The sequence below is a fragment of the Urocitellus parryii genome, chromosome 2, assembly GCF_045843805.1.
Source record: "Urocitellus parryii isolate mUroPar1 chromosome 2, mUroPar1.hap1, whole genome shotgun sequence".
Lineage (NCBI taxonomy): Eukaryota > Metazoa > Chordata > Mammalia > Rodentia > Sciuridae > Urocitellus > Urocitellus parryii.
Genome location: NC_135532.1, coordinates 142,407,303 through 142,422,447, shown reverse-complemented (window position 1 = coordinate 142,422,447; position 15,145 = coordinate 142,407,303). Strand labels below are relative to the sequence as shown.

Sequence of the window (15,145 nt, the reverse complement as noted above, 5' to 3'; positions counted from 1 at the left end):
TTGGCTAAGGGATAGAAGGTAGGGTGCAGATTTAGAAATTATTTAGGGGATGAAATTGATGAGACTTGGTTAACAGTTTAGATCAAGGCAGATGAGACAGAAAGAGTTGAGTTGTGGATGATTCTCAGATTTCTAAATTGGATAATCTGGTAAAAATACCAGAGGAAAGAGGGTTCAGGGATAAGATTTTGAATTTGTTGAGCCTGAGGGAGCCTGTGCAATGACTAGTATTAGGTCTGTTGCTTAGGAGCTGGAAGTAGGGGAAATGAGGCTACTTGAGTTATAGGTAGAACTAGCCACTGTAGGAATGTGAGAACATGACACAGTGTGTATACAGGAAGATATTTGGAGATGATTCTGGAAAGCTGAACATTGAAAAGGCAAAGAGTACATCCAGTAAAGGACAGTGGTCACAGAGGAAGGAGGAAAGTAGAAAATTGAGTTCTGAAAATATGATGGAAATTCAAACAGGAAGCCTTAAAATGTAGAAGTGAGGTCAAGTAGAATGAAAGCTAAGAACTATCCCTCTGACATGGGCAATTTGGAAAAAAAAACCGCATGACAAAACCCACAAGCTATTATACTTCAATGAAGTAGAGCACAGCTGGCTAAGAGATACAGTGAATCCTCTTTGTTAAGATCCTAGATGTTAATGTTTTAGGTCAACCTAATATTTTATGTTGCTAGATGAATTCCTGGGGAACACCCATGGATAGGGTCCTTTTTCAGGCTTGCTGTATGAGGCAAATCTAGCTTGTCTTTGTAGAACTGCCTTCCTAGAGATTAGCAAGAAGTTTACCACTTAAGTATGCACATACTAAATGTTGGTGGAATGAATGAAGGAATGGTCTTGGGGGGGGGGGGCAAAGGTCTGTCTTGGTGGAGCCTAGGGGCCTCTCAATATACGGTTGGTTCCAGGAGGCCCTCACAAATTTAAAAAAAAATTTTTTTTTGATTTGATAAGAAATTCAGAGTTGTTAAGATATGGGGGATCTGAAAGGACATGCCTGTGTTAGGGTGGGGGGAGGACAATTTTGGTGATGACAACAGGTTTATACCAGTTGGTCTTGTTATGAAACATAAACTCTTGCCTCAAGTCTTAGATATGATTTTATGAGTAGGTTTGCTATATTACCTTTATTTCCTTCTTTTGTATGGGAAGGTGATTTGTCTCCAACAGAGACATTTTTTTAAGGATAGGGACTACTCCAAATGAGTCTTTCGTACTCCTTGCACCACTTATTTGTTCACTAGATCCCCAGCTCACAATCCTGGTGCTCTTCTGCCCCAGCTGACTTAGAACCCATGGTAGGTCACATTTGGACTGTCCACCTGGTGACATCTACCCTCAGGGAAAAAAAAAAGTCCTGTAAATTCTTCCAAAACTTATCCTGGAAAGGTTAAACTGAGGGGCAATTTTGAGCAAGCAGTCAGCAGGCCTTCATGCGCGGAGCCTCAATTGCCCAATCCTCCCCCAGAAATCTAGGGCTATCCTAAAGGTCTTCCTGGCCCTTAGGTCTGGGAAGAAACTGTCCCATCCTAAAGGATTTTAGGATTCACACAGGGCCAGATTAAGATCTTCCCTGGCATATTCACGCGGGTGAACTGATGCAGTCCAGATACTGGAACAGGGAGTTGGGGCACTAACATAGTGTTTTCATTATTTCTTTCTCCCCACTCTTTTTTTTTTGTACTGATGGGGAGGGGTGGTTTGGGATGGATCAAGCGCTTCATTCATCCCTTTCAGTCGCCCCCAGCTTCTCAAGTTAATGGCCATCGCACCTTTCGAGCCGGTATAGAACCGACCGCCGCGGTCCGACGGCGGAAGGAGCAGCGTAGGAAGCGCAGGTGGGATGTCCCTCGGCGCCCCCACCCCGCCGCGCTGGAGACCGGCAGGCGTGGCGGGAGGATGCCGGCGCGCGGAGGGCGTGCGCCGCCCGCCACTCCTTCTCTCCCGCCCGCGCCCCCAGCCCCGGGGACCCCCGCGCCCGGGGAAGCCCCGCGCTCGGCGCCGCCGCCCGCCCCCGTCCCTCCGCCTCCTGAGGCCCGGGGCTGCCTCCTCGGGCCGCGCCGGGGCCGCTCCGCACTGCGCATGAGCGGGAGCCCGGCGAGCCCGTGAGAGGAGCCGCCGCCGCCGCCGCCGTCCATTCGCTGCGGAGCCGGAGGAGGAGGGGAGAGGCCTGGAGGACACCAACATGGTGAGGCACTGCGGCCGCCCGCCGCCCGCCCGCCCCGCCGGCTGGGGCCAGGCGCTGCCGCGCACCCCGCCCCGGCTGCCCTCTGCCCCCCGCCCCGCGGCGACCCCGCAGCCCCGAGCCTCGGCCCGCGGCCTCCGTCCCGCTCCCGGGCGGGGGCTCTCCTCCCCGCCTCTCCCTTCCTCCTTCGCCCCTTCCCGCCCGGACGCCGCCGCTACGCGAGAGCCGAGGAGGCGGAGCGGAGTCGGGCCTAGTCGGGAGCCCCAAGGAGTTTGGGGCGCGGGGAGCGGCCCCGGTGCCTCTCGCCCGGGCCCGGCGCGGGTGGGGGAGGCGTTGGGGCGGGGGGAGGGGAGGGGGCAACGGCCCTGCCCCTTCCCTGCCCCCTCGCCGGCTCCATTGTGTCTGGTTGGGGACTAGGGTCCCGGGTCCCTGGTGAGGAGCCTCCCTCCCGCCCCGGAGCCGGGGCTTCCCTCTCTGCCCGGCCCGGGAGAAGGCAAGACTTTGGCGGCGTTTCTTTCCCTCCTCCACTCCGGGCTCTGGCACCCCTCAAGTCTCCCAGGCAGTTTTGCTTGGGGCGGGGTATCAGACCTTTTCCTCTCTCCTTCATTCCCCTATGCGTCCCATGCTTTGGGGGAAAGAAGAGTTTTACTGGCCAGTTGGTGGAGGTTATATTTACCCTTCTACTGAAAACAAGGGAGACTACTGAACTTGGGGGAGGGGGGTACGGAAGTGCAACCTGTTCTCATTTCATAGAATTAGGGAAAAAAGACTTGCTGCCTTTGGAGTACCTATTTTATTTGCTTGGGGTGGGAGGAGTAATGGCTTTATTATAGCAGTTAAGGACCATTTGTGATTTTTAAAAAACAGTTTATAAAGTTACTCCCCTTTTTCGTTTGGGGGGGTAAAAGTCTTCCAAGCTTAAAGACCCTTATAATCACGTTGTTTACTTTGGTAATTACGTATCTGACTCTGTTGCACACTCTTTGTTTTTCAGAAGCGATATTTGGCATTTTACAGTCTGAGCTTGAGTGGAATTCCTTGCAGGTTACTGTATGAATAGTAAAAATGATATTGTCCTTTTGCTTATGGGGAACATAAAGGCCTCTTTGAGGAGCGTGTATATGCTCGCCGGTGTTAAAGGAATGCCTCAGTGTCTTTGGTGCGTTATTTTCGCTGACCGACTCGTATCTAGCCCTAACATTCCAACTTGTCAGTATTTTGGTGTCCTGTATGGATAAGTGGTCTAGTTTGCCTCATATTCAAGGTTCTGTTCTTTGATAAGTTTCATAAAACTTTATGATTTGTAAGAAAACTTTCCTATGAAGTACAGGTTAATGTTTGGATGGATAGTACGATGTAAGTTCAGAGTTCCACCAGGAATTTCAATAAATAAAACTCTTCGCATTCAGTTGCGTATAAAAAGCTTAAAATAATGAAATGCAATTCCCTGGTAAATACTAAGAGCATTGAAAATGTGCAGTAGTATAGTTTAGTATAGTCTCCAGATCATCCATGTTGATGTTCATCACTTGTTCAGGTTTTCAGGATTAATGTGATTCAGATAAAGAGTTCAGCTTGGGTTGGAGCTTCTTGTAAGCTTTTGTCTTTTTGGTTAATATTCAATTAGGTAGTTTTGGAACTTATCCATAAGTCATGTAATTATACTGGTGGTGACAAGATACCATTAATTTAGAACACTGTGGCAGAACTCCCTTCATATCACTAGGATTGTCTTGGTATGCCATTGTTAATTTAGAAATGCAACATAGGTCCATAAAAATTTATTTTATTATAAACTTATAACTGTCTAGATAGTTTTTGGGCTAATCTTAAATTTTTGATGTGAGTAGTGCAGCCCATTTCTACAGTACATATTAGTTTCAATTCTAGAATAAACTTAAATGATGGGACATCTGAAATATGTTCTATAAGAAAAAATTATTCAGTCAGCTTACTCATTACATGTGTCAAAAATAACCCCCAAACAAGACCATATGATATTATTTTTAAAAGATTTTTTTTTTGGTAGATGGACAGAATACTTTTATTTATTTTAGAGTGGTGCTGCTGAGTATTGAACCTAGTGCCTTACACATGGTAGGCAGAGTGAGCTACAACCCCAGGCCCTTGATATTATAATCTTCTAAAAAGTGTTCAAAACTTCTCAATTGCTTTTTTTACTCATTTGTAATAGGGCAGGGTCAGATATAATGATTTCTAAAGTTCTACCCAGTTTACAATTTTATGATTGTAATAATTTTTATTAAATGTGTATGTAGGTTGTGTAAGCTGTTACGTTTTTATACACCCAGCATCAGAATTTCAAGACCTGAAATGGCCTCAAAAATCATTTCATTTGCTCCTCCCTACTTTTATAGAAGAAGAAATTCAGGCTGAAGGAGGTTTTCAGGTTCAAATTTGTAAGATTGTTACAGAACTGAAAACTATTTTCTCTTAGCCTCCATTTCCCCCATTTGTGGTACATCTAAATAAATCTTTTAAATTACATGAAATCTAGCGATATGGCTGAAAATTGCGTTTGAAATTACATTAAACAGAGGAAAACCTTAGTATTATAGTGAATGTGTTAAGTAACAAAATTCAAATTAACAGGTAGTTAATGTTATTAATTACTGTATTTTTAATGGCTTCTTATAAATGTGTGAATTTTGAAATTTAAGTTTATATTTTCTACAGAAATCAGAACTTATAAATCCAAATGTGTAAGTCTGTTCCAGGTTCTCTTTTCAGAACTTGCTTTACTTTTCTTTGCACATCCACAAGTAAAGTAAAGGAGGGCCTTGATTGTTTTTATCGGTTGTTTATTAAATGTTCATTATGTGCTAGACACTCTTCAAGGCACTTAGGAAATTGTTTGTGTTAAACACACACACACACACACACACACACACGCGCGCGCACATACACATATCACTGAACAGTAATCCCTGCTCTGGTGAGGGTTACATTTTTAATAGGAAAAGACAATAACAAGTATATAATCTTTTTTAATGTGTTTAGAAGGTGTTAAGTTATATGTGAAAACAAAGTGTTCAGGAAAGGGTTTGGGAATGCTGGTGTGTGGTGGAAGTGGTGTTGCAAAATCGTGTGTGTAACACTAGAGATGTGAATTTTGAGCATACTAAGGAGATGAGGGGACTAAACTATGCAAAAATATGGTGGAGAGAATTTGAGGAATAGTGAGATCAGTGTGACTGTAGCTCAGTGTGTAAATTGTAATATAGGGTTATGGAGCAAATGAGCTATGAGTGCTAGGGAGTGGGTACAAGGTGAGCATTGAGAAGATATTGGCTTATTCCAATAGAGATGGGAATTCACTGAGGGTTCTGGGTCTTTGTTTCTACTGACACTTAGTGACCTATTACAATATCATAATTATTTTTAAAACAACTTTTAAAAGACAAGACCCTTCTTAAAGTTTTATTTGCCATTTAGCTTATGTGTACTGTTTTGAATTCTATTTATGATGACTATCTATGTTCAATAAAAACTAGTTGGTCATCAAGTTTACCTTCCTACACTATGGTTAATAAAAACAACACACCAAAACCTCTTTCATAGATTTGTTGAATATGTTCCAGTGGTTGTTCTGAGTTTAATGTCTATATGCAGAAAATTGGGCCTGTGGGGAAAAAAGAAAATTGACATTTGAGAAGATACTGTGTGCTTCTTAGGTTAAAATTATTCTCTACTCCCACTTATGAAATAGTATTACTACCATTATTTAGAGTATCTGGAGATGTAAATGTAGTGGTCCTAGATAATTTGACCAAGATTGGTTAAGAGCTAGTATGTGGCAGAGCAAGGGTTAGAAGCATGGTCTCTGGTTCCACACTTTTATCTCCCCACCATCCCCCATCCCTCCCTCTCCTAAACTCAGCAAGCACCATTTCAGTACAGGTGTGGAGTCTGATTTCTCTCTTATATTGAAAAGCAGCAGTTGTTTCATATAAAATGATCTGAAATAAGCATTTAGTGTATGGTTGAAAATTACAACACTTTTGTGCATATGGTAAAAAAGTTGGAAAGTAAAATTAACACTGTGAACTTTGGTTTTTTAAGTTTTAAATTTAAAAATTCATTTGAGTCAAATGGCTGTTTTGATTATGGTCTCATATTAAGCATAAGGAAAATCTGGGGGAAAGCCCCCTTTTAAATTTCAGTATGTGTGGTTTTTAAAGTTGCAATAGTATTAGCCTTGACATTTGATGAAGAGAAATAGTTCCAAATATGATTCAGTTGCTTTGTGGATAGAAACAGGCTGACTATCTGGTTTACCTAGCCACTTTAGGTGTATATCATAGTAGCAAAAATGCAAGGGGAAAAATGCCTCTAAAATAATCTTTCATGACTTTTTTGAATTGGTTTTATATAATTAGTATCTAGTCACTGAGAATTATTAGACCATTTTTATGTATTGTAAAAAAATTTAAAAGACCTTACTTTTAAATGGTTCTTTTCTTACTGAGCACAGAGATAGGTTGCTAAAGTACACAGCCCATTTTCTTGTTATATTTTAATAAATATTTAGAGTGCTTATTATTAATAGGATCTTAATGTTTCTACTTAAGATTTGCGTAAATATCAATTCTTAGAATTGGATTTTATTTTTCAGGGATCATTTATTATCTTTATGAAAAAATATTGTATAATTGTTGAATGCTAGCCATTATAAATGAGGTATCTATGGAACTTTAAAAATCACATTTAACTCTGAGTTTTTTGTTTGTTTGTATCTCAGTATTAGTGTTAATTGGAAATTTCTTCAGAAAAATGAAAGGAAAGCAAATTTATTTATTTGAGATGAGATTTCACTATGTTGGTAGTGAAGAGAAAATTGTTTAAATTTCCATTAATGGGATACTTTATTTAAAAATCTGTGAGAGAAATTCTACAGAGCCACTTGAATATCTACATGTATAAAAAATATTTCTGACTTTTTTTTAGGTGGATTGACACTATATTTCATTGTTTAAAATACTTATGTAGCACATTATTCCACATTTGACCCAGTAGTTGAACACTGCCTCTTAAAGAAAAGTTAATTTTAACTGTTACAGTGCAAGAATGATAAGCAGCAAAGTCCTAATAAGTATTGTAAAGATTATAATTTAAAAGAATACTGTGAGGGTTTTGTTTTGGATTAACATTTGAAATTGCAAACATTTCCTTATATTTTCTGGCCATAACCTGCATATGTATATGCATTTTCTGTTTCTTTTTTATTGGAAAAGGAAACCTTGACTTTTATTTAGTACTTTTGATTTTTCTACCTGTTCCTCCAACCTGTAATTGTAGCCATATTTTTAAAATAAGTAACAGGACCATAAACACATTTTTTCTTCCTGTTATATATTGTCTTTAAAATAATCTTATCATCTTCTTCCCTGCCACTCCCAACAAAACACTTAATAGTCTTTCTACCCCCAAATTATCCTTTTAGATAGGTTGTAGGAGAATGCTTAATGGGGAATTTTTAGTGAGAATACAAATTGTTTACATTTGAAAAGGGAAAGGTCAGTTACTTAACTTTTCCATAAAAGGAGGTAAAGAAATATTGCTCACAATTCCTGTCCTCCCCCCAGTGCACACAATAAGTTAGTGGTTACACTTTTGCCTTTTGTTTTCTGTTTCACATGAAGACTGTAGAATAAATGGAAAAGCAGTTTTCTTTGAAATTGGCTGCAGAATTTCAATCCTGGCTCTGCTACTTTTTGGATGACTTTAAATTGTGTGTTCTGAACCTTGTTCCTCATTGTTTAAAATGGGATCAGTGAGACCACCTTGTAAGATTGTTCCTAATTAAATGCCAACACAATGCCTAGCACACAGTAGAACCTCAGATAAATATTAGCTGCTAGTTTTTGGTTCTGGTTATTTTTTCCCTTTACCTTAAAAAAAAAAAAAAAAAAAAGAAAAGAAAATTTATTTTTATTCGCTGGGCTCGGTGGTGCATGCCTGTAATCCTAGCAGCTCGGAAGGCTGAGGCAGGAGGATCAAGAGTTTGAAGCCAGCCTCAGCAATGGCAAGACAGGCACTGAGCAACTCATGAGACCCTGTCTTTCAATAAAATACAAAAAATAGAGCTGTGGTTGTGGCTCAGTAGTTTAGTGCCCCTGAGTTTAATCCCCAGTACCAAAAACAAAACAAAAAAACCTTTTTTTCCCCCCTGGACTTTTCTTCCTTATGGATTTGTAAGGAGTTCTTACTGTATGCTAGTTACAGTTCTAAGCATTTAACTTGAATTAACTCATGTAATCTTAACACCTTGTTTACAGAGGAAGAAATTGAGGCACAGAGATTAAGTGATTTTCCCCAAATCACACAGCAATTAAGAGGCACAGGTGAGATTAAAATCCTGCCAGTTTGAGAGTTTGTATTCTTAACTAATGATGCTATATTGTCTCTCTGTGCAGGTAGAGGGCAAAAATAGAAGGAAGACCTATTCCTACTTAGATTCTTAGCCTGACTTCCTGCAGTAGAACTTTGCCCCTAGGCGAAAGTCTTCCTAGGAGCAGGTAGTTTCATTAACTGTATTGATTTTTCCTACACTTTTGGTGTGAGATCTATAAATATGTGGGAAGGCCTTTTTTTGTAGATGAGTGTTTTTGGATATTGGTAACATTTGGCTGTATCTGCAGAATACTATGTATCATATATGAAAAATATGATTTTTCTAGACTAAAACTAGTTCTTAAAAATTTCATGTGAAGTTAAATTGTTAACTATATGATAACCACAAGGAGTCGACATACAGTGTTTATCCTGGGAATTGTGGATGATCATAAAAATGTTTCACTGTTAAAAACATTGACTTTTATGAACTAGATTCATCAAATAATTACAATTGCATTTGAAGGGACTGGGGTTGTAGCTCAGTGGTTGAGCGCTTGCCTGGCATGTGTGAGGTACTGGGTTCAATCTTCAGCACCACATAAAAAAGTAAAATAAAGATATTGTGTGAATCTACAACTAAAAAAAAAAAAGAATTGTATTTGAAAAGTAATTCTTATAAAACTATAAATGAGTATCTGTTTCTTTCTGAGTTCAGCCTGAAGTTGAAATTTAAGGGTGAGAAGATGAAAATTCAGAGTAATATAAATAATTAAACGGATCTTGTTTTTTTGTTTTAAAAAATAATTGCTTACTCATTAAAATGATTTCTGTTTTGCAATTGTTAGGAATTTTCCTTAATTGTTTTTGGTGCCGGGACATACTTAATAGTAGGAAGACTTTATTAAAACTTTTTATATATATATATATATAATTTTTATTTTATTTTATTTTTTTTACTATAGGGCCATTCTTCTGTTCACAATACTATGTAGATTTGGTGTTAAATTATATTTGACTTCCGAAGTGCTATATTTGAATTTTTTTTCCCCAGATAAACTATTATTATTATTGGTACTGGGGATTGAACTCAAGACTTTATGCATGTTGAACATGTGCTCCACCATTGAGCTACATCCCCAGCCCCTAAACTGTTACTTTAAATGACAAGTTAAATTTTTTGAGTACAATGAATAAAAATGAAGAAGTATTAGTATACAATAATAATGTGATGATAATCCAGCCATTTTTATTTTGGAAGGATGAACAAATAAGTGTACTTTATTATTATGGTACTATTTTTTTTTTTTAAAGAGAGAGAGAATTTTTTAATATTTATTTTTTAGTTTTCAGCGGACACAAAATCTTTGTTTGTGGTGCTGAGGATCGAACCCGGGCCGCATGCATGCCAGGCGAGCGGGCTACCGCTTGAGCCACATCCTTAGCCCTATGGTACTATTTTTAAGTTTGGTAATATTGATAAAATTAGAGTTATTATGTACAAGGTGTAGCATTTTTCTTTTTTTTTTTTTTTGCTAGAATTTAATTGAAATATATCCTGTGTTTTACAGTTTTCATACTTAACACAATTGAATTTCCTTGAAAACTGGATAATATGTAGGTAATTTTAACACTTGAGTACTGAGTGTGTAATGCTTAGTTTTATTTAATGATCACTCAAGTTTGTTTTTCAAAAGTATTAAAGTAAAAGGCGTATACTACATTTGAGTGCTGAATCATTGTAGTCATCACATGTTTTTGTATTTGGGAAGATTCCCACTGGGTTTATAGTAGAAATAGAGAAAATCTATCTGCTTTTTCTTCCATCTCAGTTTTTTTGTGTACCCTCTCATTGCCTATAAAATAATTCTCTGGTTAGTCATCCCTTTCCTGTCTTTAAGTTGATAAAAATTTAAACTTTTGATATTCTGCTCTCAAAATCACCTTGCCCGGTACATCTTTGTGGCCTGGTAAAAGGTGTGAGAGTGTTATGGTCCACCTAAATAGGCTTGAGAAGAAGGCAAGTATATATAATCTACTTCTGAGACTACAGAATTTGAGTATATGAAAATTAGTGTTAATGTTTATTCTAGTCAGGGAAAGCTGACAGGAATGAGCAGAAGTAGAGCATACTTATCAGACTTTGCAGGAATAGGATTGCCCATTACCCTTGGTCTGTCTGGAATCCTTACTATCAGTTCTTTGTTGGGTATCATCCATTAGCCTTTATGGTGTTGGAAATGGGTCACTGTGGCCTCTTTTCTTAAAATATATTGATATTGCCACAGATACCAGGAAATTACACATAAACCAGTTAAAATAGTTTTCATTTCATAAACTTAAAAATAAGATATGACTTGAAATTAAATAATTAATTTGTTTACTTTTGTTATTTGTGTGGGTTATACAATCTTTTATCCTTGTTCCACCCCCACCCCTCATATTTTCTATAGAGCCTTAGGGCCTGTTTTTCCGCTTCCCTTTAACAAATATGGTTAAAACTTCAGGAAACAGAGTATTGGGTTTAATACCATGTGATAAATCCTCAGATAAATCTGATTGTTTTAGGAGACTGGGGGAAAGTTATGCAAGAAGTTATATCAGATTTAATTAAAAAGTAATTTCCAGGATATGGATTGTGGTTGGTATACTTCCAGGTTAACTCCATTTCCTACAACATTGTACAGCAGTCACTGATCACAGTGACCCTCAGGTACTTCCCTGCTCTTCAAAGGAGGATTAAAACGTGTGTACCATATGACTCAAGGGAGAAAGGTATTTTTTTTTTTTTTTTTTTTTTTGGTGGTGCTGGGGATTGAACCCAGGGCCTTGTGCATGAGAGGCAAGCACTCAACCTAGTGAGGTATATCTCCAGCTCCCAAGGTTTATGTTTTAAAAAATTTTCAATAATAAAAATTGAAATCTGAATGACTGTCTTGTTTACTTTCAGCTAACTAACTTTCAGAAATTTAAATTATCTTCCTTGGCATTTGATTTCCTTATGAGTTTATTGCCAATTTGAATAATAAATCTCAAAGATGAGAGAGTTTTCAAAAGGGAAGAATCCTAGATCTTTGAAAGATGTGTTATATAATGGGATATGACTTACCTGGCGTCCAGAGATTGTAGTTATTATTAGTAATAAAGTAGCAAATTAATAAATTTATAGTCTTTAATATTAATGGAGAACAGAGGTTGAGATTTTAATCTAATTCTAAACAGTAACATATTTACAAAGAGGAGTGTGACTGCCAGATCAGACTACTGACGATTAAACATATTTCATGTTGCATGAGATACGATTGGTTTTCACTGGATTTTGCACAGTCTTATTTTTACTCTGATGAGTAGAAATATATCTTTGGTTGTTATTCTTGAGATTGTCAAAAGCTTTATAAATATGTACAGCAAGCAGTGTACTTTATGGAAAAGTTACTGGGGCTAGATGTTAGCTCAGTGGTAGAGCACTTGCCTAATATGCATGAGTCCTAATTTCAGTCCCCAGTTCTGGGGGAAGAATGATGATTAAGACGTGGATTTGTGGGCTTAGGTCGTAGCTCAGTGGTAGAGCGCTCATCTAGCACTTGTGAGACCCTGGGTTGCATCAGCACCACATAAAAATAAATAAAATGAAAGATATTGTGTCCATCTACAACAACAAAAAAAAAAAAAGATAAAGAGACTTGGATTTGTGAGAATTCTTTGTTTTTGAATCATTCCTACTAAAAACCTGGGTGGGTTTTTTGTTTGTTTATTTTTTTGTGGCACTGGGGATTGAACTCGGGCACTTTACCACTGAGTCACACAATCCCAGTTGGATCTGGGTGTTTTTGTGAACAAATACTTCAACCTGGGTTCTTTTTCATGTGTCCAGATGGGATTAAGATTTGTGGTCTCGGATGGGGCTGGGGATGTGGCTCAAGTGGTTATTGCCCTTGCCTAGGATGCGTGAGGCACTGGGTTTGATTCTCAGCTACACATACAAGTAAATAATTAAAGGTCAATCAATCAACAACTTAAAAAAAGAAAAAGATTTGTAATCTCTAGGTTTGGACCATACTAGAGATTTTGGGGTTCTTAGATGTATTGCTTAAACTATACGATACATCTTGGGGGTAAGGTTGTGGTTCAGTGGCAGAGTGATTGCCTCTCACATGTGAGGTACTGGGATTGATCTTGAGCATCACATAAAATAATAACAAAATACAGATTAAAAAATAAGATACCACTTAATGTTTGCCTTACTCAAGTACTTTTTTCCCTCTGTTTATCATGAGTAGAAGAACTGGCACTTGGTGTGGGGTAGGAGGGGCAAGAGTAATAATGGGGAAGCTGAAGTTGTACAAGGTGCACAGGGGAACCAGTCTGGGTGGAAGAGGAGGGAGAATGTATTTTTTTGGATTTTTTTTTAACAGATTTTTTTTTGGGGGGTGGGGACTGGGGATTGAACTCAGGGGCACTGGGCCACCGAGCCACATCTCTGCCTTATTTTGTATTTTATTTAGGGATAATGTGTCACTGAGTTGCTCAGCTCCTTCCTTTCGCTGATACTGGCTTTGAACGCATGATCCTCCTGTCTCTGCCTCACTAGCTGCTGAGATTATAGGTGTGACCCACCAGGCCAGCTACAGAGAATATTTTTGAGCTGGGTCTTGAGGGAGAAGACATGGTTCTTGTTACCGGGGAAGAGTGGGGGGCCTAATTGCCCTGCCTCACTTTGTTTTAGGTTCCGGTCAGATGAGAAAAGAAACTTTGTCAGTGTGGGCAAGTGGAAGGTTTGTATTTATAAGGGCCATTTGGAGAGAGCTCTTGGGCTCTTGCTAAGGCAAAGTGGTGATTCCTTAAGGGGAAACAGAAGAAAAATCCTATTAAAAAAGTAGCTCAGTGGGAAGGATGCTTCCCATTTGGATGAAGATATGAGGAAATTCTAGCCATCAATTTTATGGTTCCTGGTAGAAATGTAGGAATGTCTATTACTTTTATTAGCCAAAAAATGACAAGAAAACAAGGTATACAGTGCTGGGGGAGCATGGTACCATAGCAAACACCTGATTAACAAATACCTGTTAATCATTGTTCCCCAGAGTCATTTGACTGATTAGCTAGATAGTGTCACCTTCTCTCCCACCACTCTTTATTTATTCCTGTGGAACTTTGGTTTTGGTCAGTGTTTTAGGATTTGCTGCACTTCCCTTCTAGAGTTTTTATGCATGCTCTCAGGATGCACTATAGGAGAGATGCTGTGGTTGAGCTTCCTTTGCCTGTGTGCTAATGTCTTTTCCCAAAACTATACCAAATTTCATGTTTCAGAATTTTAAAATTTTATCTTTTTCAGAATTAAAAAAAAGTCTTTCTGATTAATAATTATCAAAAATAAGTTTCAAGTTAAAATGGTTTAATGTTTTATGAGGAAAAATATTACTAAGAATAATTAGTCATAAAGAAATACTTAGTCTTATGTGATTTTACATAGAGTTTCAGTTTATTTTCTGGTTTTAATAGAACAAGTTGAAATCATCGCAGAAGGATAAAGTTCGTCAGTTTATGATCTTCACACAATCTAGTGAAAAAACAGCAGTAAGTTGTCTTTCTCAAAATGACTGGAAGTTAGATGTTGCAACAGATAATTTTTTCCAAAATCCTGAACTTTATATACGAGAGAGTGTAAAAGGATCATTGGACAGGAAGAAGTTAGAACAACTATACAATAGATATAAAGGTGAGTGCTTGTGACTTTAAATATTTTGATCCAAGTTTTCCAAAGTTCTGGGCTTGTTGTGAGAAATCAGATACTACACAGAATATAAATTGAGTGGGTATGTTTAGAACTCTGCAGGTCTTGAAATTATTTGAGAGATCTGAGAGGAGGAATTATTTTCCTCTTTTCACTAAAATTTCATCTTGGCCTTTTGGATTTTTTTTTAACAGATTTTTTTTGGGGGGGGGTACTGGGAATTGAACTCAGGGGCACTCGACCACCGAGCCACATCTTTCCTGTTTTCCAGTCTGAGAAAGGAAAACAAGGGGCCATTTTTTTCTTCCCCTCTTTTTGTGAAGCTCGGCTGAGCCATATTTTAAGAAAACTTACAGAACAACTTTTTAAAGAATTATAATATGTACTTTTAAAAAAGTTAAACGGGGGTGGGGGGTGGGTGGGTTTGGGTTGTATCTCAGTGGCAGAGCACTTGCCTAGCATGTATGAAGCACTGGGTTTGATTCTCAGCACCACGAATCAATAAATAAAATAAAGGTCCATTGACAACTAAAAAATATTAAAAAAAAAAAAAAAAGTTAAACAGGGCTAGGAATGTAACTCAGTGATAGAGTGCTTGCCTAGCTAGCATGTACCAGTCCCTGGGTTTGATCTTCAGCATTGCAAGGGGAAAAACATTTAATAGCATATAATAGGTGAATAAATAAAAGAATAAATAATAGTTTATCTTTTCCTTATTCTTCTGATATAACCAATATTTAATAGCCTTGTATGGATCCCTTCTGAATCTTCTGTGTTTATGCATAAATATGTGTACAGTTTCAAAATTTCTCTAAAAAAAGTGAGATATGATATGTAAAATTCATGTTTCATAGTCAAAGGA

The 15,145-nt window shown here is 38.3% G+C and overlaps 1 protein-coding gene across 4 annotated transcripts in view; it reads left to right on the top strand.

Annotated features, from left to right (window-relative positions):
* The first annotated feature begins 2,028 nt into the window (after positions 1 to 2,028).
* Positions 2,029 to 15,145, top strand: part of Dcun1d1 (defective in cullin neddylation 1 domain containing 1) — a 42,566-nt gene continuing 29,449 nt past the window's right edge. Inside the window, exons 1-4 of one of the 4 annotated variants that reach the window (XM_077795323.1) lie at positions 3,116 to 3,354; positions 8,495 to 8,560; positions 11,207 to 11,324; positions 14,052 to 14,268. In XM_077795323.1, coding sequence (XP_077651449.1) covers positions 11,307 to 11,324; positions 14,052 to 14,268 — 235 coding nt within the window. In that variant the 5' untranslated portion in view covers positions 3,116 to 3,354; positions 8,495 to 8,560; positions 11,207 to 11,306. Of the gene's footprint in view, positions 2,199 to 3,115; positions 3,355 to 8,417; positions 8,561 to 11,206; positions 11,325 to 13,059; positions 13,156 to 13,275; positions 13,325 to 14,051; positions 14,269 to 15,145 lie in introns of those variants that run through there. The other 3 variants (XM_026382920.2, XM_026382918.2, XM_026382919.2) reach the window with 3 other exon arrangements.